At 39.7% G+C, this 24,544-nt stretch overlaps 1 protein-coding gene across 7 annotated transcripts; it reads left to right on the forward strand.

Moving 5' to 3' along the window:
- The first annotated feature begins 7,268 nt into the window (after positions 1 to 7,268).
- Positions 7,269 to 23,792, forward strand: LOC135466624 (heterogeneous nuclear ribonucleoprotein U-like protein 1). 7 transcript variants are annotated; one of them, XM_064744208.1, is made up of 19 exons: positions 7,358 to 7,434; positions 8,082 to 8,138; positions 8,848 to 8,974; positions 9,948 to 10,080; positions 10,271 to 10,394; positions 13,868 to 13,929; positions 14,074 to 14,213; positions 14,428 to 14,524; positions 15,055 to 15,167; positions 15,548 to 15,703; positions 15,874 to 15,981; positions 16,245 to 16,367; positions 17,231 to 17,359; positions 18,507 to 18,675; positions 18,904 to 19,059; positions 19,629 to 19,769; positions 20,095 to 20,195; positions 21,032 to 21,193; positions 22,958 to 23,792. In XM_064744208.1, the coding sequence occupies exons 3-19, from the start codon at positions 8,849 to 8,851 to the stop codon at positions 23,117 to 23,119; spliced, it is 2,202 nt and encodes a 733-aa protein (XP_064600278.1). In that variant the 5' UTR covers positions 7,358 to 7,434; positions 8,082 to 8,138; position 8,848; the 3' UTR covers positions 23,120 to 23,792. The 7 variants fall into 7 exon arrangements, with proteins under 7 accessions (XP_064600281.1, XP_064600282.1, XP_064600283.1 ...); XM_064744210.1 differs by having other exon boundaries at positions 9,951 to 10,080; XM_064744211.1 differs by lacking the exon at positions 8,848 to 8,974 and having other exon boundaries at positions 7,269 to 7,434.
- The last annotated feature ends 752 nt before the right edge of the window (positions 23,793 to 24,544 follow it).

Below are 24,544 nucleotides of genomic sequence, written 5' to 3' on the forward strand. Positions count from 1 at the left end.
AACTCATGAATCCGAGGTTATATGACCAGGTACTATCCTATATATGAAATAAATTCCCGTCTGGAAACGGGGTATCAACTACACCATGAATTATGATGGGTACGAAATGACTCTTTTACGAATTAAATTAGTGACTCCTGTACCTATACTCCCATATGAATTAATCCATGTTCTGATAATTAATATATCAATTATTCTGTAAGATGGTAAGGAAGTTGGAAATACGTGGGCCTTTGTTCCCTGGGTCGGAGGGTTACCGCACACATATATACATATACATAGTGATCGAGTGGGTGCTCATGTGTTATCGGAACATCATACAGGTGTACGAATTGGTGTTGGTACGAAATTTCTTCACACGAAACTATATCCCCATACAGTACATGGGTGAAATGACTATTTCTGCCCAGTTTTACCCTAGTCTGATTGTACACAGGATGCGTATGGAAAAAGAACAGCTGGCGTGCACGTGTACCGGTAACTGAGACTGGGATAGTAAAATGGAGAAAAGCAAAATGTATTTTGTATGGTATAATGTATGGTTGCATATATACATCCTTTGGTTGTGCAGTGTCCACAGTTCTTTACTTCGCGTGCCTTTAGCATGTTGTTTACGCAAGCCACGCCCATCTTTTAGCGTCAAATAATATGCGCGAGGAGATTTAGATTAGCGCCTCATTGCGCAGCTAAGGGTATGTCTTTTATTGACGTCATATTCTTCCGTGTTTTTAGGTATTTTTAACTGCCTAGTACATTTTTATCCTACCTCTGTATTCAGAAATATTTATGCCCGTTGTTGAGTAAGGATTTTCTACAATTAATATGCTTGCAAATGAGAAAATCAACCATCATCTAAGAATTTCTCCATCTGCAAGGATGTGCGTAGATAAAAACTAGAACCTAGGGATTGCTCCCGAAATTGTACATATAAAAGTATTATTTTCAATTTTTGTTTGTTGCTAAATGTCATATTTTATAAAATTTCATCTTCGTTTGTTCTTTTAAATTGAACATTGTTATTAAGAATTGTTTTCATCGGCATTTTAACGCATGTTTTTTTGTCATGATTTTCGTTCAAATTTTTAGGTTGCAGTATTAGGTTGACCCAGGAGCATGCAGGCTGTCGCCATTTTATCAACACCATAGGAAGCAGTGGATAGCTGGGGTATTGTGAAAGACGATTTATAGTCCTGGCACAGCTTCAACTTAACATAGACGTGCTTTCTTTAGATCAAGAGGTGTACTGCGGATATTGTGCCAATAATGAGTGACATGGAGCCGGAAAAGTTGAAAGTGGTCGAACTGCGCAAGGAGCTCACGGCACGCGGTTTGGACACTAAGGGCAATAAAGCGGTGTTGGTTAAAAGATTGAAACAGGCTTTGAACAAAGAGCGAGGGGTGGAAGGTAATATTACAGATGATTTACTTACTAACTTAAGTTTGCAAAGTATCTTCCAGTTATTTTAGCCTTTATAGTTATGCTTCACTGTTTGATTTGGGACTATCTAACCGTAGCAAAATGAGACGAAATCGAAACGAATAGGGCCTACATACCGGATTTGAACTAGTGCACTGAGAGTTGCCTTCTCCTGCATTAGTTATTCATTGCGGATTTGCCTGTAATTTAGATCCACCGACAAACAAAGTGTTAAATTAATGTAATTAACTGGAAATTATTCTTGATTCTGCATTTGAAACCTAGCCTATCCAAAGAGAAAAAAAAAAACAATTATGTGTTTGTGTTGCAGATAAGTTATCTGGTAGTGGTAGGTAAAGTAAATTGATAAATTATTATTTTGAAATATCTTGCAACTTCAAAAGCTTAGTATGCAAACTGGAGTAGCTTTATTCAGAAAACGCTGGGTATTTTCCTATTGGCACTTAAAACTTCTAGCATTTCCCTACCTGATATTTTCTGAGTTAGCAAGCTCTTTAGGAGGGAATTGCACTTTTGTTGGACATCAGTCAGTTACTGTTATGCTTATATTGAGTCGGAAGTGTGAAGACTGGGGTAATATTTACATGTAACTTTTTATGTCGCTTATTTACATCAACCCATTCATGCTGCTCTGAATGAGACTGACCAAATTTGGGGGCGGCCCTTTTCAGATGTAGTCCACATGACATTCAACTCTTATCATGTTCATCTGTCTTAAAGGACATCTAAAAAAACCACATTCGAGCACAACTCAAGTGGTGTAGTGGTATAAGTAACTGACTACGGACCCGACAGGCTTTCTGATGGTAGCCCGAGACCTCGGTCTAAAGGTGGCTTATATATACTGATATGCAGGGACTGCTAGCCACCCTTAGCCCCAAGAGTTTGTCCTGCACCCGATCTTGGTATATTGCTAACAAAGAGCTACCCCCTCGTTCAGTTCCAAATGCATGCGCTTTAGATTCGTCCTGAATACACATAAAGCATGGGCAATTCTGAAAGCTAAAATATTCACCACACATCTTGCCACAATCGCTATTTGCCCTTTACATCCTCTTTCCTCCTGTAAATCGTAGCCAAAGTCGAAAATGCGGTTATATTCAGTAGGTCGCCATGCGCTGCCATGTTCTTAAAATCTGGGTCAGCAAGGCGCACATGTGCAGAAGCGGTGACCTTTCCGTAATGTCATATTTTGAAATTTAAACTGATACTAAAAGTCATCTATGCCGTCAATCAATAGAACATGGATAAAGATTTAAGTTTAGCTGCTTATTCGAGGGTTAATCAGAAGTATGGACATACCAGATGTTTTGAAAAGACCACAGATGGATGCACTTGGAAATCAGCACGTAAATATTACCCAAGTCTTTACAACTCCCTATGGACCGATCTAGTCCAACAATCAGTAAAACTTTCCCAGACATGCTCACCGTCTCTTACCTTTACAAACATGGTGTGGTGTGGAGCGGACTAATTCCTCACGTGGATTTTTCATTTGTCCCAGGTGGGACAATGTTTATTTCTAAAAGCAGTCATCAGCATATAGAAAACTCTAGAAGTTAGGGGTGGGAAGTTTTAAGCTCAGGTTGCAGTCATGAGGTACATGTAGAATGACTTCAACGCGCTTTGGAACCAGCTCTTTCAGAATGAACATCTGCGAAGGGGCTCCTGGACGAACGAAAGCATCAACCTATTCTTTGCAACTGCTGGAGGGGTTTCAGAATGACTTATTTTGAGCATGTCGTGGAGTGCCCAGAATGCGGATTCTGGACTGACTTTGAAAGAAATGAACTCTATCTCATTTTCAAGGCAAATCACAGGAAAAGTTGCAGAGAGTGAAATTCTATAGGTTCTGAATCTGTATGGTTTGTTTTTGTAGGAATAAAGGTATTAGATTGGAGCTTCCATTAAATTTATGATTTTCAAGTATTGTAGTAAAGGATTTCCTCCCACCATAATGCTGGCTGCTGTTGTATAAGTGAAATATTATTGAGTAGAGTGTAAAGCACTGATGAAATAAAATAAATGTAGTGAAGGAAGGAAATGTCCCAGTAACGGCTGTCCATAGTATTTGATAGTCAAAGATTCACAAGTCTTGCTGTTTCACAGAAGAGATCAGGATTCAAGCATATGCCAAAGTAAAATTGGCTATAATTGTAGCCAGAAATAGCTCTTACATTCATAAGTAGGTTCATGTTAAACTTGTTGGTGCTGAAGTGGGTACAGGTGCATATATTGTGGGTGTGTATGCTATAGCTCCGGTCGACAGGTTGGGTGTTAGTGGGTGTGTCTGCTACATGCTACTGATGAGTCAGGACATTAATGGAAGTCTCCCGTCCATGCAGCCTATTCTGTTATTACAAAACCTCTGTCTGCCAATCTAGTGTAAATGGCCAAAAATATCATCCATGGCTAAGTTATTCATTTTACTGGATTCTGAGAGTTCTATTGATCTTAAAAAGAATGTTTTACCTGTAGGTTTGCAGGTACATAGGATGATATTCTGCAAAGGATGTAAAACTCTTTTAGCATCAAATATTTTGTTTTATATAATATTTTATCACCTTTTCAAGACAAATTTTAGGGCAGCTCAAATGTGGCTGGTATTTGTTCTTAAATATGTGTTGAGATTCATTACTTTTGGCTTCTGCTGATGGTGTGTATCTCTTTTAACCACAGAATTAACCATATGGTGGATGTTCACTGGAAGTCCCATCCTAATTATATATGCTCCACACCTCTGACAAAAATAAACAGTGCATTATTTGGATAAGAAGTACATAGATGTAGGTCATGCCTGATACTAGACCACTAGCTGGCAGGGAACTTGAGAAAGTTGCTCTGTGGGTGTGACAGCTACAAAGCATTATGTATGGAAACAGCATTTGTTAAGATCTTAGTCAGAATTCTCATTCTCCCTTCTGAGAGTGCCATGTGTTGATGTACAAGGCCAAAATTAAAATATTACATGTTTGATGTTACACGACCGACCCTTCAAAACCAAAATTCTTTTTATCATGTTCTTACAGATGCCAAATTATTTTATTTTGGTTCATTTAATTTTTTTTTTTTTTTTTTTTTCGCCGATCATTTGAAATGTCACTCTGTTTATAAAGGGGATGGGCACTCTTTCAAGATGTACAATTTCCAAAAATTCGGTCTGATAACGATGGCTCATGTTTACTATTACCCGAAGACCGCTGCCCGGGCGACGTGTGCACCCAATTATGACATTGTATCTGTATTCAGCTACCCCATCTGGAAATATCTCGCTTCATATGCCATACTTAATGTCCAAATCCCCCTAATACAAGCTAAGACATTTATCTGCCTTTTGCAACCATTGACACTGACCTTTATTCGATATTTCCTCAGAAAAGCTCAGTCGAATTCGAAAATAAAGTCTGCTTTGAGCTAATCACCATGTGATGCCGTCTGCCAGATTGGCTTGAACTTGTACATCAATCACGGTGATGTCTCTATTGAGAATGTGACATTATGTAATATATCACGTTATTTAAATATTCCAATCTGTAGAACAGCTCAGCATGCAAAGGTGGACAACGATGTTGTTTTGAAACTATCTGTTGAGTGAAGAAGTGCCACATACTTCTAAAATGACAAAAACTGACGGTGTGACTGCGAGGTTTTTTTTTTCTGTATCACCTAAAGTTCAGCCATGTGTGCGCATGCGGCACGCGCGAAAACAATAGCTGCACGTTTGTGAATAGTGCTCAGAAAGCGAGATATTATGGAATTACCACTCATATACGCCACAGAATGAGATAAAAATTGTCCAGAAGACCACAAAGCCATCGTGGGAATGTAATTCACTTGACTTTTGCCAATGACACACAGTTGTTTTCTCGCATTTTCATTCCACTGTTCCCAAATACATATTTTACTGTGAATAGCTTCTCGGCTGCTAACTAGAACTTACCCAATGTTAACAGATCACAGCCGATTTTTTGGCTAAGAATTTCCTCTCCCGCTGTTGAACAAAGCCAGCCTTATAGCGCTTTGACGAGTATACTTGTCTGGTACCAGTAGGCCTTGATCAAACTACCTGTGAAGTCTTTTCACCAATTGGATACCTGTCAAATAGTGTTGCCAGTTTTTGGGGGGATATATACATTACTGAACTGATGAACTGTGTCCTTGTTTCCATAGGGAGTTGAGATCTCACATTACTCATTTTGCGAGATGATCATTGTAAGATGTTTAAGGAAGTCTTGTAAACATCGCAGCTATCAGTGTCTTTAGATGGCAAAATATAGAATTCTGTGTGATCCAATTCTTTTGGCCACACTGTACCTTTAAAACACACCTAATCTCGCAAAATTGAATTGCTGAGAAGTGTGGCTCTGGTTATAACCAGTGCGAAATGTTTACAAACACTGACAAAACTTGGACACAGGCCTATAGGCCTACCTCCAAGGACAAGTCGCTCAAGCTACATGTATAGCTGAGGTTCAACTGAAGCCTACTTACATAAATCCCTTTGTTTGTTTTGTGTGATTAAATTAATTCAGTCATGGGCTGGTATAATCAGAGTGACAAATTGAGGCCTTACACCATAATATCCGATGAAACATTAAAGGGGAAAATTTTTGTTTTAAACCAACGTTGTCAAAGAATCCCAAAACAGGCCCCAACAACATGATTTTGGCTCTAATCTTCCTCCTGTATAAATGTTTTGGACTGTAAATTAGGTCATAGCTGAAATGAGCTGAGGCTCACTTGGGTGCATACACTCTTCATACTTTTAGACAAGCCTGTACATTGAATGATGTATTGAAGACAATAAATATGCGAACCTTCACATGAAGGAAGAATCCCCAAAATGTCACAAAGTTTAATTAAAATTACAAAATTTGGGAAAACGGAAACAGATTTATCAGTATAGACTTCATTTTTACTAGTTCATAAGGTTTCGCTTCAGTGATAAAAGTATCTGCTGGACAGGATTTGGTTTCTATTTTCACATGCTTGCCCCCTCCCGTACAGGACCTGAAATGCTAGGACAAAACTGTTGATTTAAACTATGCCGTTATACTCATAAAAATGTTTAACGTAGGTTTAACCTGTTAGTTTTATTGTATAGATCTAAGAACATGTATTTTGAGAATTGCCAAGCATTTGGTGATATAATTTAGTACTGTGTTCTGATTTATGTTGAGGAAATTTAATTGTGATCAATCATTTGAACAGGATTCTACGATTGTTCTTCCCTTCTGCAAAAAAAAAAAAGACAACCTGCCTACCCTCATTTGTTATAAAGTGCTTGCAACATCAGACAAACAATATTTTAATTTTGCCCTAATAGAAAGGAGCAGAACTTGTGGGTTGTGTTAAAGATGGGGATAGGCCAAGGCAGGTGATGTCAACAGTCCCACTTTTAGTTTCATTGGAACTCCTTTCATATTTATTGCACACATGGATAGATTTATAAGACAAATACTGTACAACACATGAATAAAATAAAAACCAAGATGCACCTCATATGGTCAGCTGTACATTAAAAAAGTTCCACACTGATTAAAATTATGTGGAAACTGTTTTCCCCAGTTTTTTTTTAAGCTACTTGTACATCTATAAGGAGTTCATATGATTTAAATGGAAAACATGTGTTTCACTGTTTTGATGTTGATGTTTATAGCATTAATTTATAAATGGTGTTAAGAAAGTGGTGTTCCATATAATGGAGTCCATGTGGTGCTATGTGTTACTAGAAGAAGAGAGGTGATAGGGAAGCCCCTGGTTGGTTCCCATTGTTTTGGATTGTTCAGCCTATAGAGGATGTTAACACACCTGTTCTTGTTGCAGATGCAGATGTGTCTGTGGGGAGACTTAGACACCTCACAGGAAGACTCGCAAGATGACTCCCAGATGGAGGACGCTGAGAAGTCTGAGGATGCTGAGAAGGGAGAGGAAAGTGGAGGAGGTGAAGGGTCATGGAGGAGGTGAAGGCTGTGACAACAGAAGAGGCTGCTCAGGTACCTGCAGTTGGACACTGGTTCCCAACCTCAACTCTACTGGGGCTATTGTAGGGTGTGAGATGCATTTATGTGGGAAGTGTGGGATGGGCACTGGCTGTTAAGGTTTCCCAATTCAGGCTGATTACGTGTTACAGGTGTTCATATCTTGGACAACTGTGAACTGACAAGACACAATCTAAATCAGTGGACAAATTTCTGCATTAAGATGGAAACAGGTGACCTGGATGACAAATACATGTTTGTCATTGTCGTTTACTAATCTAAGAATTCTAACCTTAAAGAAAAATCAAAATACCATAGTTTGAATGTCTGCTGGCTTTGATACATGCAGGTGACTTGTTAGTTCTCATTAGTCTATCTATGAGTTTTGCATGATTCTGAAAATTGTTTTTATTTCTGTTATACATATGTATTTCTGCCCTAAATTTAATATACGTATGCAACTTACTGAGGCAGACCTGGTAGTGATTTTGCTTTTCTGCACTGTTGACTAGTTGATATTTGTTTTTTGAGTTCTATGATAGATTTAAATGTAGTAAAGGTGAGGTTCTCTATACTGTACTACATCATGTTGTGTTGAGAGCTAAAGGTGGTATTGTATGGCGAAATGTTTCTGACTGCACTGTAACTGTTACCCTTGGTAGGATGATGGTAAAGAGGGGGCCGTAGAGGAAGCCGTGGAGGCCATGGAAACCACAGAGGTACAGTCTCAACTAGATAACAAGACAACTCTACCACACCGCTAAGCTTAAACACTGTCCGCATCAAAGAGAAATACATCTGGTGACACATGAATAGTTGAAGAGCTGTGAACATTTGTCCCACCAGGCAACCATATTAAAAAGCATGAGAAATCATCTCTGTGAACAAAAGTGCTTTGTTTCATGGATTACAAGATTAGCTTCCATCTAAATTGTGATAGAGACCCCTCCCCACTTAGACCCACCAGACCCAGATTCCCCACCCTTCCAACATACACACACAACATAAATTGCCCCATACCTAAATAGCCAAGGTGTTTCTAGTGAAAAGAACTACAGATCTGTCTTTGTCCTAATAGCAGATGGAAACAGGTATGCATAAGAATGATACTGTTTGGCAGGAGGCTCAGTGTAGTGCTCTTGATTTAAGTTGCATGTCATTACTCTAGTGCTTTGTTTTTATCCTTGTTGCACATGGTTTTGTCTTAGTTTGGTGGGCAAAGAATTTTTCATGCATGTGAAAAGCTAGCTCTGTCCCTAATCCTTCTGAACATCAGTACAGATAGGTTATTTAAATTTTCTGGTGGATTTTTCCTTCATGTTGACGGTGTATTTAAGCATTAACATCTGTGCAAGTTATGACAAAATTCACAGGTAACATAGATTCTCTAAACTTTAATGGATTTTGAAACTCAATGCTTGCCCTCAGAATGGAGCCTCTGGGGATGCAAAAGCTGAAGATAGTAAAGTCGAAGAGAGTAAAGTCGAAGAGAGTAAAGTCGAAGAGAAGATGGAGGAATCTGTCGTGGAAAAAAACGGAAAGCACAGAGCATGAGGTATATAAATTCACCACCACCAAGGACCTTTGCAGATTTTGCTGCAGCTACATACTTGTATCAGTACATTGTTTATCTGTACTAATGCTGCCTGAAGTATTACAAGTGGTACTATTGCCAGATTTTGTCTTAATGGCAATTGTTTGTATTTGGAAAGTGAAGCTAGACCATCTATCAAATACCTAATGGTAAACAAAAGTAAGTTAATACTCACACCCCTTCTGCTTGTGCTGATGTATGTATGTAGAAGTCTCTTCCTCATGCTCTATTTTGCCCTTCTGCGCTGATATGACCTATGCTTATATTATTGTGCATGATGGTTATGTACTCAGTAAGGAGTTCAGATGGGCTATGCTTCTACACTGCTGTATATCTAGAATCTTTTCTTCAGTTGAGGCTCGGGGGGACTAATTTGAACTATTTAGTTGCTTATGATATGAGAAAGTTTTACCTCAAGTTTATGATCAGTATCTGCATTGGTCTTGTTAACAATAACTATCATGTCGGCATGGTTGTTACAACAAACAACCATTAAGGCCTGTAGGGGACGTGGCCAAGGCGGTTAGCATGCAAGCTCGACACAAAGACCCAGGAGCCTCTCGCTAGTTCAGTCGCTGTGAGTTTCAAGTCCAGCTCATACTGGCTTTCTCTGGCTAGGGGTGGGAAGGTCTGGCAGAAACCGATGGATGGTTGTTTGTTTCCTCGGTGGGCTCTCATCGATTTCCTCCCACCGTAATGCTGGCCGCTATCGTATAAGCAAGATATTCTTGTGTACAGCATAAAACACCAATCAAATAAATAAATAAAGCATACAGTAGATTTGTGGATATGTGAGATTGGTTCTGGTATTTAAGAAAGTCTTGAAGGGACCATAATACATTTATTTGAAAGAATGTTGAAGCTATTGGGAATTTTGCAAGAGATTGTTTTGTATCTAGTTTCTGTTGTAATAGTTTGTAATGTTGATTGTTAGCAGTCTGCTGGTGAGAATGGGGCGAAGGCTGAGAGTGCAGGGGAACAGGCCACAGAGGAGGACGATGACGGACTGCCAGAAGAGTTCCAGACAATTGATGAAACAAATGACGAAGATGGTGATGAGAAGAAAGGTAAATTGAAAATCTGGTGTGCTTATATGATGCTTTTCTTAATCAAGTCATCATGCCCAAGCTCTTGGTCAGAAGCATTGGGCTTGTGAGAGCTTGGGTTCAACTTGGAGTTTGATGATGTACTACTGGGTCAAATAAGAAAGCCAGCTTGAGTGATTTGTCTGATGTGGTTTGTGTGTATTATTTACAGAGGAGAAGGAGAGAGAGAGACGACCGTCCAAACGGGCCAGGTCACGATCACGATCTCCAAGGCGCAGGTCCAGAGAGAGATCCAGACGGTCTAGATCACGAGAACGTCGCAGGGAATCACCAAAGTAAGATACACAGCGCAGAAAAAATTCCAGGCTCACAAATGTGTATACATTATTACAGGATTTTAGAGAATCTCTTTAAGGTGGGACACTACCCTCTGATTTTAAAATTAAGGTAGGAAAGTCTTACTGGTATGTATTACATGGGCCTAGGATAAATACCTAAAATACACAAAATTACATCCAGATATATAGCGGTTACCATGGAAACGGCGGCCATCTTGGATTTTCTATGAAAATCTACATACGTTGGGAGGAAATCTATTAAATAGCTGTGTTACCTCAAATCAACCAAAATATGACAAAAATTGAAAGAGGAATACATTGCCCAGGGGGTAAGACCAAAATTAGATGAGAATTGTTGCATTTAGTAGGATTTAGGAATATTTCCGAAAAAGAATTTAATAATTGTCCAGGACAAGTGATAACTCTTAGCATCTACAGCCAAAAGTTTTTCATCTAGGTCCTTTTAAACTATCTTACCCCCTGTAGAACAGTATCAGGAACTTTCACTCAAAATTTCAGCCAATTCGGACAAGTAGTTCAGTTTTATTAGCTTTCCTAAGACGTGAATATAACCAAAAAACACGTTCTTAGATTTTTGCATTTAAAACCATTGGTTTTATATTACAGTATGTTTACAATGTAAACAAAGCGTTAAAACCAGAAACTTGCCTCTCTTAGACTTCAAAATAGTGTTAGCCCTGGTTCCTATCAGTTTATATTTTAGAAAGACCCTGCTGCATATGTTGGGCCCTCAACAGCTTCCAATTGGTCAGTCTCTTTCGCCTTATCAAGCTTACGACGTTTCCGCAGTAGACGCCGTGGCTCAGCACCTGCATAACTAGCTTTAGATAGTCGCTTTCGTTTTTTCCTTTGCATTTGTTTTGCAGTGTGTTCCCCAGTCACTAGTTTTAATTTGTTCAGAACTGACTCAAATCCTTCTGGACCACTGTTAAAGTGAAGGACGGCCAATGCTACGGCTGTTTCGACCTTCATCTTCGAAGAACTGTCCACTTTAGGACATCTTTGCCAAACAGTACCATTGAAACACTCATTTGCGTTCTGAGTTTTCATTCTGGAACATCTAGCTAACAGATGTTCATCTGTCAGTCTTTTGTACACTGGTAAAATAATTTCACCCACATCAACAGAAAAAGCTGGGGTATGTTTTCGCACTGCCTGTCCTGTTGCTACTGCACGGTTATAGTGGCACCAAGACTTGGGACCTTTTGGGCAAAATTTGTGATGGGGTTTGATGTCAGTTGATAGCATGTGGAAATACCCTGCAAAAACATTGTTTTTCATAGTCTGCACATCTGGAGCACCACTTTTCAAGTTACTGGCATATGTGCTGCTACATTTCTTCATGGCAAACTTAGTCAATTTTCTGTTTAAACTTTCCCCTCTCGCCTTACTTCGTTGTTTCAATTTGTCAAGAGCAGTATACATGCGCTTGGCAACGTGATTTACACATTCTTCTTTCTGAATGTCGTTGTCACCATACAACTTAAGATTACGGACATGATCATATGCTTTGGAATCTCCGTCTGTAAGGACCTGGTTGTACATGAGTCCTTTGTAGATTGCTTAAAAATAATATCAGCACATTCAACTTCCATAGCATTTGCTGATCCATGGAAATTTCTCTGACAGGAGTGTGTTTGTTTCCACTTCACTAAATCTACACCTTTCTTAGTTTTTCCAACAGTGGCACAGCCATGACAGTAATTAGAACATACGTGAGTGTCCAGCACGACACCTGAATCCACATCTATGACACAGCCTAACCCATAATGGGAGCTGTGTCCACGTTTCTGCCACGAGCCATCATAGCTGACTACACGTGGAACCAGTCCATTTACTGCCTCATCTGAATCACGTTTTAGTGCCTCGGCAGCTGCATGCATGTTTTCCTTTGCTGCTTCAATTGAAACATCATGAACTAACCTGTCAATCTTTTGCCAGGTCTTGATGTGCATAGGCTGAGGCAAATTCATGTCAGCAAAAAATTCACAAATCTTGTTATATCCTATGCCAGTATTTTTGCACGCTGCTACAAAACGTTTGTTCACAAAATTAGACATCTCATTGCCAGATTCCATCCCTTTTCAGATGTGTAGCCATGAAAAATAACATCTTCACAGTCTCTGCAAAATATTTCAAACTTAAAATTCAAACCCTGACCACTGCCAAATTTGCAGTTTGTTGAGTCATTTATTTTAAATAATTTTATATTTGCGGATCCACAAACCTTGCAACACACACTGTTAACAATCTGTGCTAAGAAGTCAGTATTTACCAGTCTGTAGCCATTCAATTTGTTTATTTCAACTTTTTTGGCAACTTCAGTCGGCGAATTTTCTCTGTCCGAGTTGGGCCAACTTTCCAAGTTCCCATGAAATATATCAAATTTTGACTGACTTGCCGTTTTGGCTAACGATATTCCATTTTCTGAGGTAGAATTGTAATCGCTTTCGGTTCTATTCACCAAGTCCGAGTTTAACCCGGAAGCAACTTTGGCGATCGACAAGGCGTGTTTTTTCGGCCTTCCGCCAGCTCGCCCGCGCATTTTGCGCCCCCGCTTTCGAGATCCGAACATTTCCTTTGTTTTGACCTTTTGTCGAACCATTTTGCCTCTTGACACACTTAAAAAACGAAAATGAACACCAAATGACTAGGCTTTTTCCCGATCAACTCAAATTTGGTCTGCCATATTGGATGTAGACACTGCGCATGTGCGGAAGTAAACGGAGATGAACGAGACGAATATAGACCAATTGGAAGCCGGTATACCCTTCATATGTCGCTGTTCTTACCTTATATGGAAATTTTCGTTGAAATTCCAGGAATTCTACACCGGACACTGAACGAAAAGTACCGGGAATTTCCTTATATAGATTATATGGCGAGACTCAGCATTGAGCGGCCTTTTGAACGATATATAACATGTCCTATTACAACAACAACACTAGGGACACGGGAGGCAAATTTGAAGACAAAAACCAAGTGATTGTTACCATCAAACCGTCAAAATGTTTGACCTTATCGGAAGCAACTACATCAAAACATCTCTATTTCTTCAAAAAACGGTCGTGTAGGGCATTAAAAATTTAAATGGCGTGTTTTTTGATAAATATGCTGTCGTTTGAAACACAAATTGGAAAATCGTTAGATGACGTGAAAATTGACATTCAGAGGGGCCGTGTCCCACCTTAAGAAAAGTAAGCGCAGTGTTCATCTATGACCTTGATTGCTAACGTGTGTGTAAAACGGAATCTGGAATAAGGTTCAAGTTCACTTATTTGTAATTCATTATCATTATTGTAATGTAACAGTTGTAGTTAAGGTAAAGGCTCATCTTTATTGTTATGGTTGTGAATTTTTTTGAGAATAACTTCCACCTCACTGGTGAGTAACTTTTCCCCATGTTTAGGAACATGATGTTTACATGGAGGTTTTTGTTATTGTTGTAGGGTTGTTGTGGAAGAGGAAGATGATTCCTGGTTACAGTCTACAGCTGGTCAGCTTGACAGATGTAAGTACTTCCTACAGAATCTAGGTACTGTAATCACCAGTGAGATGTCACAAGTTCAGTGAAACTTTCATTTAATTCTTCGCTTATGATGAGATTTTTTACCTGCTTTCTTTCGCTACTATTTGATATGTTGTTTCCCCACAGACCACGCTGATCTGAACCTGAGGATTGATGAGAATGGACTGAAGGCTCACCCTCTCACAGCAGAGGGCTTTGCCTTTATGTGGGCTGGGGCCAGGGGCATGTTTGGGGTTACTTCTGGAAAAGTCGCATTTGAAGTCAAGGTAAAGGGAGAAGTAAACAACTTAATTGTGTGAAGAGATAAAGTGAATGTGAAAAACAAGAACCTAAAAACTGTATGCATTTATGATTGATGTGCGAATTAGAGTGATGCTGTCTGTACGGTGTTAAAGCTTAACTCTAAAGATTTGCTCTCTGGCCTTGTTGGTGATAGGATTTCTCATGTGAAGTAAACCTACTCCATCTTGTTTTTTTCAGATTGCAGAAAACATTAAAGTGGAGCATTTGCCCTCTGAAGAAACAAAGAATGTTGTCAGAGTGGGATGGTCCGTCGACAGTACAACCACACAACTTGGTATGTTGAGTGTATAACCACATAGCCAGAAAGTTACCTATGCAAAACTAAATTGTACAGTATAGCAACAGATTGATATCAGGCTTTGTTACCAGAAAAACTAAATTGTACAGCATAGCAACAGATTGATATCAGGCTTTGTTACAAGAAAAACTAAATTGTACAGCATAGCAACAGATTGATATCAGGCTTTGTTCTCGTAATCCTGTCAAGGGAAGCTTGCACATGCTGATATTTCTTTAGATATTAACGTCTCATTTTTAATCCGATTTTATCTTATACATGCTGAATGATTCTTTTGCTCAAACATTGATGTCTTCTCGCAAATGATTTCACAGCAACAACTTGTATTAGCATAATGCTTAGAAAAACTGTGGCAAATAACAACAGTGACAGCACTGGCTCTTGTTTGTAGCCTTGGCTTCTGTTGTAACTCATAAACAATGTTTTTTTATCGAAATGTCCAGTTGTCAGTGAAAAACGACTTGTGTGAATTCCAAGTTGATCTGTGTATGTCTTGTGTGTGACAGGTGAGGAACCTTTGTCTTACGGGTATGGAGGAACAGCCAAAGCCTCAGAGAACTGTAAATTTAAGGATTATGGGGAGACGTTCACCAGTGGAGATGTGATCACAGCGTATTTGGTGAGTGCTGGAAAGAGACCGGACAGACAGTCCACAGCAGCATAGGGACTGACATCCATCAGCATTTGCTGGCAGTGCTGAAAAATTGGCCTAGTCGGGTAGAAACTTTGTTCAAAAAAAAAGGTTATCTTAAAACTTGACCGGATGATTTAATCTTAACATAATCCCTTGAGAATTTTTTCACTGGTATTATTTGAATCAATTATCCCCCACCCCCACCCCACCTGCTGCCAAATGTAAATTATTGGAAATGGTGTGAGGTTTGCTAAGTCATTTAGTGAACTCTCTCTGTCTGTTGGATGCTAAAATTTCACTTTCTGCAATATCCCTGGATTAAATCACTAGTGTGGTCATTTAGTATGTATACTGTCTATTGTCAGGACCTGGACAGTGAGCCAGCCACCATCGCCTACTCCAAGAACGGCGAGTACCAGGATGTCTGTTTTGAGGTGGACAAGGAGACCCTAGGAGAAAAAGCCCTTTTTCCTCACATCCTCACGAAAAATACAGAGTTTGAGGTCAACTTTGGAGCCCTAGTAAGTTCAGGACATGTTTTTAATGTTGACAAGGTTGCATGTTAAGTTTTATGCTTAAGTGTTTTTGTTGTGATATACTTGTTGTGATGTACTCTTCTGTTCTGTTGGTGTAAATCTTCAGATAAACAGACTTGAAGATCTTAGTGACAAGAGGTAATTGTGTGTTACAGGAGACGCCATGGTTCCCACTGCAAGAAGAATTTGTCTTCATTGATCAGGTGGAGGCTGAGAAGCGAGTGAGAGGGACAGAGCCTCCAGCCAAGAAAGAAGAGTGTGAGGTCCGTACAGTAACTTTTACAGTAGACATCACGGGGTGTCAGGTTCAGCCTTAACAACATGATGCACAGTGTTTTGTTCTGAATGATATTGAAACTTGCAGTTGTGGCTTAAGTCCTTTTCTTTCTTTTGTTTCATTTGAATCAGCCACATAGTTTTGAATTTTTTTTTCTTTCTTATCTAAAACAATTTTCTGAACAGATTATCCAAGCCAAAGCATTTTGTCAGAGTTTTTTGTCTCATGTGAACTTGTCTCTTGTTACAGATCATAATGATGGTGGGTCTGCCAGGAGCAGGGAAAACTTACTGGGCACAGAAACATTCAGCAGCTAATCCAGAGAAACGATTCAACGTTCTTGGTACAAACAATATCATTGATAAAATGAAGGTTAGATTGTTTTTTATTTACACTTTGCCACATTATGTATGTAACATTGACATTATGGCGTAATGTCCTAAGTATTCATTCATTGCATGTCACTTTTTGTAGTTGTCTTTCATGTTGTAGAAATTGTCTTATTGATTCTTAAAACACCGCCGCTTGTGTATAAAGAATGCTGAGGAATTAAGTGGAAATCAACTCGAACCCTTATAGAAACTTTATGAAGTTCCTATAACTTGCCTGCAACTTCTGTTTTTTTGTAAACTGTACACCTTTCTTAGCTGAACTGCAAACCTCAGGTGAAAGGCTTTTGTCCACATATAACAATAATAAAATCACAAATGCACCCTCATTTTTGATAGTCTGTCTAAATGACACATTCTTTTCAAAAAATTCTGTGCTAAGTTGAGATCTAGTTGTAAATGTAAAATGAAAGTGGCATTCCTGCTGGATAGACATGTGGTTCTTGTTACATACCCAGTAAATGTGCTGTAAGAGTTTCCTTTACAAACAAACCTTACTGCAGTTGTATAAGTTGACAAATGCTATAGTAGAAATGTAAATCACGTTGAAGAGCAGAAAACTTAACATATGATTGCTGAAAGTATGAAATATAATTGCTATTAAGGAGGAAGTAGAAAACCGAACGTAATAAGATGAAGAGACAATTTGAAAATTCACTACATAATCGAGAAAATTAGACAACTGGTGACGGCAAGAATTAACTTTAGTGCCAGAGTCTTAACGAAGAAGTCCTGTCACATATTACTGAATTACTGAAGTAGCGTGAGAAGTTCTCTTAAGGTTTTGTAACATAAGACGACGAGTAAATTCATGGGTTTGATTAGAGTTTGTTTCTCCGTTATTAGGTGATGGGTCTCCCTCGTAAGAAGAATTACGCAGGCCGCTGGGATTCATTGATTGAGAAGTCGACAAGATGCCTGAACCGGCTGATAGAAATATCAGCACGGAAGCGCAGGAACTACATTCTGGATCAGGTATGACAGATATTTTCTTCTGTTTGATTGAGTGATGTAAACAGTTCATAGGTGAGGAGTGGGCAGTATATTATCTGTACAAGGAGCTAGTAACCCAAAACTCAGCAGTATATGGAGTACTCTGCTGAAGGAAACAGAATCACATGCATTCTTGGATGTGCGGATAATAGCATTGTGTTATGGGGTGGTTCATCAGATTAAACCTCAGCTGGAAAGGTACGGTAAGTTTTGACAGTCCTGATGCCCCAGGGATATCCAGCAGGTGAGTGCAGGTAGGTGTTTATTTGTGTAGCCTGGGGATGGGGGGTGGGAACACCTTATTCACCATAAGATGATCACAGGTAAGTGCCTTTAGATTAATCCCCTAGCTTAAGGACGCTGTGGAACTGAAGAGGAAACAACCAGGTGGCATTTTTGTTATTTCAATCCTATTCGAGAGTTTACAGACGAGATGAGAACGGCGTTGTGATCAGCGGAGCGAGGAGATCTGTAGACCTGCTGATGGGTATATGGGCACAAAGCTGCTCTATGGAATCTCTTCTACTTGTCATCTCACTATATTGAAGACATGTTGGAGATGTAATGAGAAACATGACAACTGTTACAAAAGCATGGATTTGCTATAAAGGATATTTAAACTGGATTTTAAGAAGAAATGGAAGAAGAATTAAGTGCTAAATTGCTAAATGGACTACCCAGCCAATGTTGTGTACTGTAGAATCTACTACTGTTTGCTATGCTGCACTAACCTGCTTGATATTGCTGATTTGAGGTGTGCTCCATGAAGAGTAGGATATAGATTAGGGTTTTATATTACAGTTGTCCTCAGGAGGAAGGGGTGAGTATGGCTGGGGAGTGGCGTCACCACACCCGCTCGCCGGGTCTGTTTATCAGACTTCATGCAGCAGACTTAACGTCATAACCTGTTTTTGTGTTCTTGGAGTTATTTGCAGATATTGCCATGACCAGAGAGGATGGCATCTTAGTTATAAACTGTTTATCTGCTCCCCCTAATGTGGGGGAGACATGACTTTAGACCAGCAATGGTATATAAATGAGAACAGACAAATTGAAGCGGAGCTAAGCATAGCGACAACTGCTGTCAAGATGACCAACCTACAATATGTGTTCTTTATCGCCACGCTAGACAAATGTGTACGCATCAGCCCGGAGACGTAAAATGCAACCTTTCGAAGGTTTTCAACGAAAGGCAGTTGTGGTAATACCATCTGATGAGGATTTCAAAACCCGCATAGCTGAAAGAGAGAAAGAAGAAGGGAAAGAAGTACCAGAACGAGCTGTTCTTGAGATGAAAGGTAGGCTTGATGCCACTGAATGGACTGATTCTAACTCCAGTTGACCATAACACATACACACTAGCCTCTTAAAGCAGTTGAATTGTTAACCTTGGGGAAGGGCTCTTATGTGTGTCTGTACACTGTGCTTAAATCTAGTTGCTGCTATGTTGGGGTTGGTGCTGCCCCTAACCTGGGCACACCTGCCCCACGGCCTACACTCAACTTACTTGCGGTTTCTATTTGTAGCTAACTTCACTCTGCCTGAGGTGGGAAGCCTCTTTGACACCGTGGAGTTTACTGAGCTGAACCAGGAAGAGGGGGGCAAACTGGTGGAGAAGTACATGAAAGAGGCTAAGGCCGCTCTTCCCCCACCAGAGAAACGCTTTCGGGGAGATCGCTTCAGTGAGTAGCATCTCACAGTGCCAGTCAGATCAGCTGGAATGACAGTTGTGATGAGTTGTATTTGTCAGCATAGAGATACAAATGGTTCTCTTTTACATTATGGTTTTTGTAATAGTATGTAAATCTCCTTAAGAAATTTTAAGATACAATATTGAAACAGCTAAGAAAAGTAGACAGTCTAGAACTGTGTTGTAACAAATAAGCCTTGTCACTTACTGTAGAGGATTTAGATTTTAGCACTTAGCGTAACTATTGTACATTTAACATTGCTGGATTGCTCAGTATAATGTACTGGCCTAGCTTAGAAGGAATTCAGACTTTTTACAGATTCATTTTTAAGAATTCTGATTTTTTCGGCTCAGTATAAGATTTCAAGAAATAAATTTCCTGTAGCCTTCTTAACAGTTAAGCTGTTATTGTGAAAACATAATGTGAAGTACTTGGTACACAACTGATTTATTGTTTTGCCCTCCCGCACTTAGTTGGTAGATTTAACAGAGAGACGATCGTCTCCTGTGGAATTTCCATGGCGTTGTGAAGTTTTTTCATGATTGTTACTTGTGTACTAGGTCCCAGGGGACGCAGTGATTACCGTGGCGATCACCGAGGTCGTGGAGGTTACCATGGGGACCGATATGGTGATCGCTATGGAGGTCGAGGAGGTTACCGTGGAGGATACAAAGATGGTGGTTACCGGGATAACCATAGAGGTGAGAGAGGTCTTCAGGACATAACCACAATATTGGTGAAATTTTAAAAACTCACACATGCCTCTCTTGGCTGCCTCAGGGGCCAGTGGTCAGAAAAGTTGAATGTCAAAAGTGCGACAATTTTGTTCCTAGAAGTTCATGAAACATTTTTCAGGTTAATAGTTCAGTTTTATTCAAATAGGGTAGGGTACATGGAAGGGTATAGTTGGTAACCATTTAGCTGTGTCAAACAACATTCTTGTACAATTTACAGTTAAGTGAAATGGTCTTGATATGATAATTTGTTAGATAAAAATGCAGTTAAATATACGTGTTGTTTTTTTAGGTTATGGAAGCCGTGGGTCCTACAACAGATATGACTCTAGTGGTCGCTATGACAACAGGAACAGATATGATAACAGATCAGGAGGAAGTCACTCTAGAAATGTTAGTACACCTTGTAAACTGATTCCCCCTGATTCTTGTGACAAAGTCAGGGGTTTATTCTGGTGGTGGTCACTCCACACTCTCAGGGTGCCTCTGTGGCTGAGGGGTTAGGACGCCAGCACGACGCATTGACCTAGGAACCTCCCTTCAATGTGGTCGCTTTGAGTTCAAGTCCAGCTTGTGCTGGCTCCGTGGGAAGGTCTGCCAGCAACCTGCGGATTGAAGATTTATCTGCAGCCCTCTGGTTTCCTCCACCAATAAAACTTCATTTAAATTGAAAATTCTTGAGTATTGTGTTACACAAAACAGTTAAACAGTGTGTTGATTGCTCAGTAGTGATCTAGAATCAGTGAAAGTACTGATAGATATGTGCCGTTTGTATTTTAATATCCACATGACGCAATGACCCAGGAACCTCCCTTCAATGTGGTCGCTTTGAGTTCAAGTCCAGCTTGTGCTGGCTCCGTCTCCGGCCATATGTGGGAAGGTCTGCCAGCAACCTGCGGATTGAAGATTTATCTGCAGCCCTCTGGTTTCCTCCACCAATAAAACTTCATTTAAATTGAAAATTCTTGAGTATTGTGTTACACAAAACAGTTAAACAGTGTGTTGATTGCTCAGTAGTGATTTAGAATCAGTGAAAGTACTGATAGATATGTGCCGTTTGTATTTTAATATCCACATGAGTCATTTACCATAAACCAGTGTTAAGCTCTGAGCAATAAACATGAACTTGAGATTAGCATCCCTGCACATGCCTATTTTCATTCAACTTCTTGTCAACTTCAAACTAACCAGTTGTAAGCTTATTGATGTTTCTCCTTGCGTGTTCTTAGTTGGACAACCGTTCCTATGATTCCCGAAGTAGTGGCAGCCACGGGTCATGGGGAGGTCGTCAGGGGTCATGGGGAGGATCTGGTCACTCGGGAAGTTGGAATAACCAGTCTGGCTGGGGAGGTCAAGGTCACTGGGGCTCCTCACAGGGAGGCTATGGCAGCGTGAGTATAGGCTAGTTGTGTGTGCAATAAAGCACAGGTTATCACTTTGTTCTTAATCCCGCAAAGCCACTTATTTGTGTAAGATCATGGATTTTGTGACAGTGCCATTTGAATGAAGAAGTCAGTCTGTCCACTGCTTCCATTTCTAAGTGTGTTTTGACCTAGAAGGGTGAGCCTAAGTCCAGAAGTGACTGTTCTCCACATCAGCTGTTTCAAACAGCTGAAGCTATTTGAAAGGCCCTAGCCTAAGCCATTGCTGAATACATCTCACACGAATATTAAAATGTACTCAACATAAATTACAACTATTCATTCGTTATGAGATCTATAATTCTGTAAATAGATGTTAAAACATGTGATAAGCTGTTACTCCCATCTGCATATAATAGCACACCGATAGTATGTATGTTGAAATGTCATTAGTAAATATGCATACATCATGTCATACAGCATATATTAATTTAAAGCAAGAGTTTTAAATGAAGTTTGGATTTGTCCATTCAAAGGGTATAATTTTGAGTAACTTGGCAAAGTTTCAGTTTTATTGTTTTTCCTTTATTTTGAATCACGACAAAGGCGATAGTGAGTATTCAAAGTGACTGAATTTATGGAATTTCAGAAATACGAATGTATGAACACAGTGTGATTATAGTGGCAACGATGTTGACAGCAAAATGGTATATACACTGCTCCCTGGAACTAACACGCTCATCCGAACCCAAAAGATTCATATTGTTTTATGATCCAATCCACGCAAAATCGAATCCCGACAAGGGAGATAATTTGTAATGGCTGGAATAAGGCGATATCTGAACGTGACTGAAGACACTCATATGATATGATACAAAATGTACACAAGAATTTCAGGTATTTGTAATTGAGTTACCGCTTTAATAAAACTATAATTATAAAAATTCTTGCATGTCTCGCAATAAAGTCTTGAAATAATGGAACATTATCACGTGTAAAGTTATTTACCATTGTTTTATCTGCAAATCGAGTCTTAGAGAAAGGTAAACTTTAGGCCTGCATGACAAGGGTATGTCAAGATTTCTGTACTTTTTTTTTTATGGAATAATATATTTTGAAGAGAACAAACCTTAATCTGCCTTGACAGTGTGTAAGAAAACAAAGATGGCAGCGACACATTGTTACATTGCTGGACTGGTGACAACAAATCTGTCGCTCAAAATAAACACAAAAGAGGATTCTTGCCAATTCATTGTAGGTGGAGCAAAGGTAGAGGATCTGTACACAATACATATGTTTCCTTTTTTGTTTACATAACAGCTGAACAGATTGATAATGTTTTTCAACCAAATTCCCACTGCTCATGCAAGCCTCATGTCGATTTGAAAGAAATATAACCTGTATGGAGATTCACAGTTTTTTTTGCACCTACAAACTCTCCACTATTCATTTTTTTCATAAATGCACTGTTAAACTAAGTGCACCAAACGAACAGTGCCACATACCAGGAGAATTCATAATTATGCGCAGAATGTCACACCACCAAATCGCCTAAACATGTGTACCACTGTTGAAATTCATCAAAAATCTGGTCAAAAGTGATGCCTAATGATATACTTGTGACAACAATTTAGGCGTGTTTTTCCCCCATGACAATTTTGATACCAACCCCAAATGGGGGACGCCACACTATTGCGTTAATTCCAATTTAGCTGTAAAATTATCCACGTAAATTCCAGAGAGCAGTGTAATAATGATCTGTGTGTGTGACGTGTTTGCTCATTCTGTTCACAGTACAACCAGGGCTACGGTTCCCAGTCTAACCAGGGTTACGGAGGTCAGTGGGGAAATTCATGGAACCAGAACTACTGGGGAGGTCAGGGCGGTTCAGGTTATAACCAGGGGTCAGGCTACAATAGCGGCAGTGGCAGCCAGTGGTACGGCAGCTACAAGTAAACACCAGCCTACGTCATCTTACCAGATATTTAGGGTCAGTGCTGATGGTATGACTACCAGCAGCACAGAGTCTGACTCTGACTCAGCATCATTGTTTATGAAAATCTTCTTTTTTTTTTCTCTTTTTTTTTTTGAGGATTTCTTCTTGTTAATGTCCAGGTTTTTCTCATCTCTGTAGATGCCTGCATTTTATGTCTTGTTGGGATCATTTCATACTTGTATATTACACATTTTATTATGTACAGTAGTATAGATGATGATTGTAGTGTTGAACCTTAACGTTAGGTCATTGTTCAATGTTTTCAGAAAATCTCGCATCTGATTTTAATCACTGACGTAGACATAATTACTGAATTAGGTCAGTGTTCTTGTAATCATGGTGAACTGTTTTTTCTTAAAAACATGTTTGATAGCTATATAAGGTCATCTTCCGTCAACTTGGTAACAATATGTAAACAGATTTTGTACAGGGTTTCAACATATCCAAATGCTAACAACTTCTTCATCTGAATGATATATTCCATCATCTGCATCTCACCTCATCTTGTATTTTACATGTCATCTCAATTAACTCTGATAAATAATGCCAATTCTTCATATCTCTGTTAAGTAGACAGAAATCTAATGTTCTGAGATGACTGATGTGGTTCAATAAACATGGAATGTATCCATATTTAGACTTCTTCAGTTACATGATGTTGTATTTTGAAAGATCTATCTGGCATTGGTGCAACATTGCCACCTGCCTGACAATGGCACAACCTTGCCACCTGCCTGACAGTGGCACAAGCTTGTCACCTGCCTTACAGTGGCACATGCTTGTTATCTGTCTGACAGCGGCACATGCTTGTTATCTGACAGTGGCACAAGCTTGTTACCTGTCTGACAGTGGCACAAGCTTGTTACCTGTCTGGCATTGGTACAACCTTGTTATCTGTCTGACAGCGGCACATGCTTGTTATCTGTCTGACAGTGGCACATGCTTGTTATCTGTCTGACAGTGGCACATGCTTGTTATCTGTCTGACAGTGGCATAAGCTTGTTATCTGTCTGACATTGGCACAAGCTTGTTACCTGTCTGGCACTGGTACAAGCTTGTTACGTGTGTGGCAGCGGCACAACCTTGTTATCTGTCTGACAGTGGCACAAGCTTGTCATCTGTCTGACATGGGCACGTCCTTGTCAGGTCTGCCAGTAGAACAGGCTTGTTACCTGTCTGGCATGGGCACAAGCTTGTTTCTTGGCTGGCATTGGTACATCATTGTTATCTGTCTGGCAGTAGAACGAGCCTGTTACCTGTCTGGCATTGGTGCACTCTTGTTATCTCTTTGGCAGTAGAACAAGCTTGTTACTTGTCTGGCATTGGTACAACCTTGTTGCCTGTCTGGCATTGGTACAGCCTTGTTACCTGCCTGGCATTGGCAC

The sequence above is a fragment of the Liolophura sinensis genome, chromosome 6 (genome assembly GCF_032854445.1).
Source record: "Liolophura sinensis isolate JHLJ2023 chromosome 6, CUHK_Ljap_v2, whole genome shotgun sequence".
NCBI classification, from domain to species: Eukaryota; Metazoa; Mollusca; class Polyplacophora; order Chitonida; family Chitonidae; genus Liolophura; species Liolophura sinensis.

What these genes read in the sequence shown, in the direction of transcription:
- LOC135466624 (XM_064744209.1), top strand. Translation starts at nt 8,849, where the DNA reads ATGGAGCCTCTGGGGATGCAAAAGCTGAAGATAGTAAAGTCGAAGAGA. An exon ending in AGCTGTTCTTGAGATGAAAG is followed by an intron (nt 18,676 to 18,903) that starts GTAGGCTTGATG and finishes TTCTATTTGTAG; the next exon opens with CTAACTTCACTCTGCCTGAG. An exon ending in CACAGGGAGGCTATGGCAGC is followed by an intron (nt 21,194 to 22,957) that starts GTGAGTATAGGC and finishes TTCTGTTCACAG; the next exon opens with TACAACCAGGGCTACGGTTC.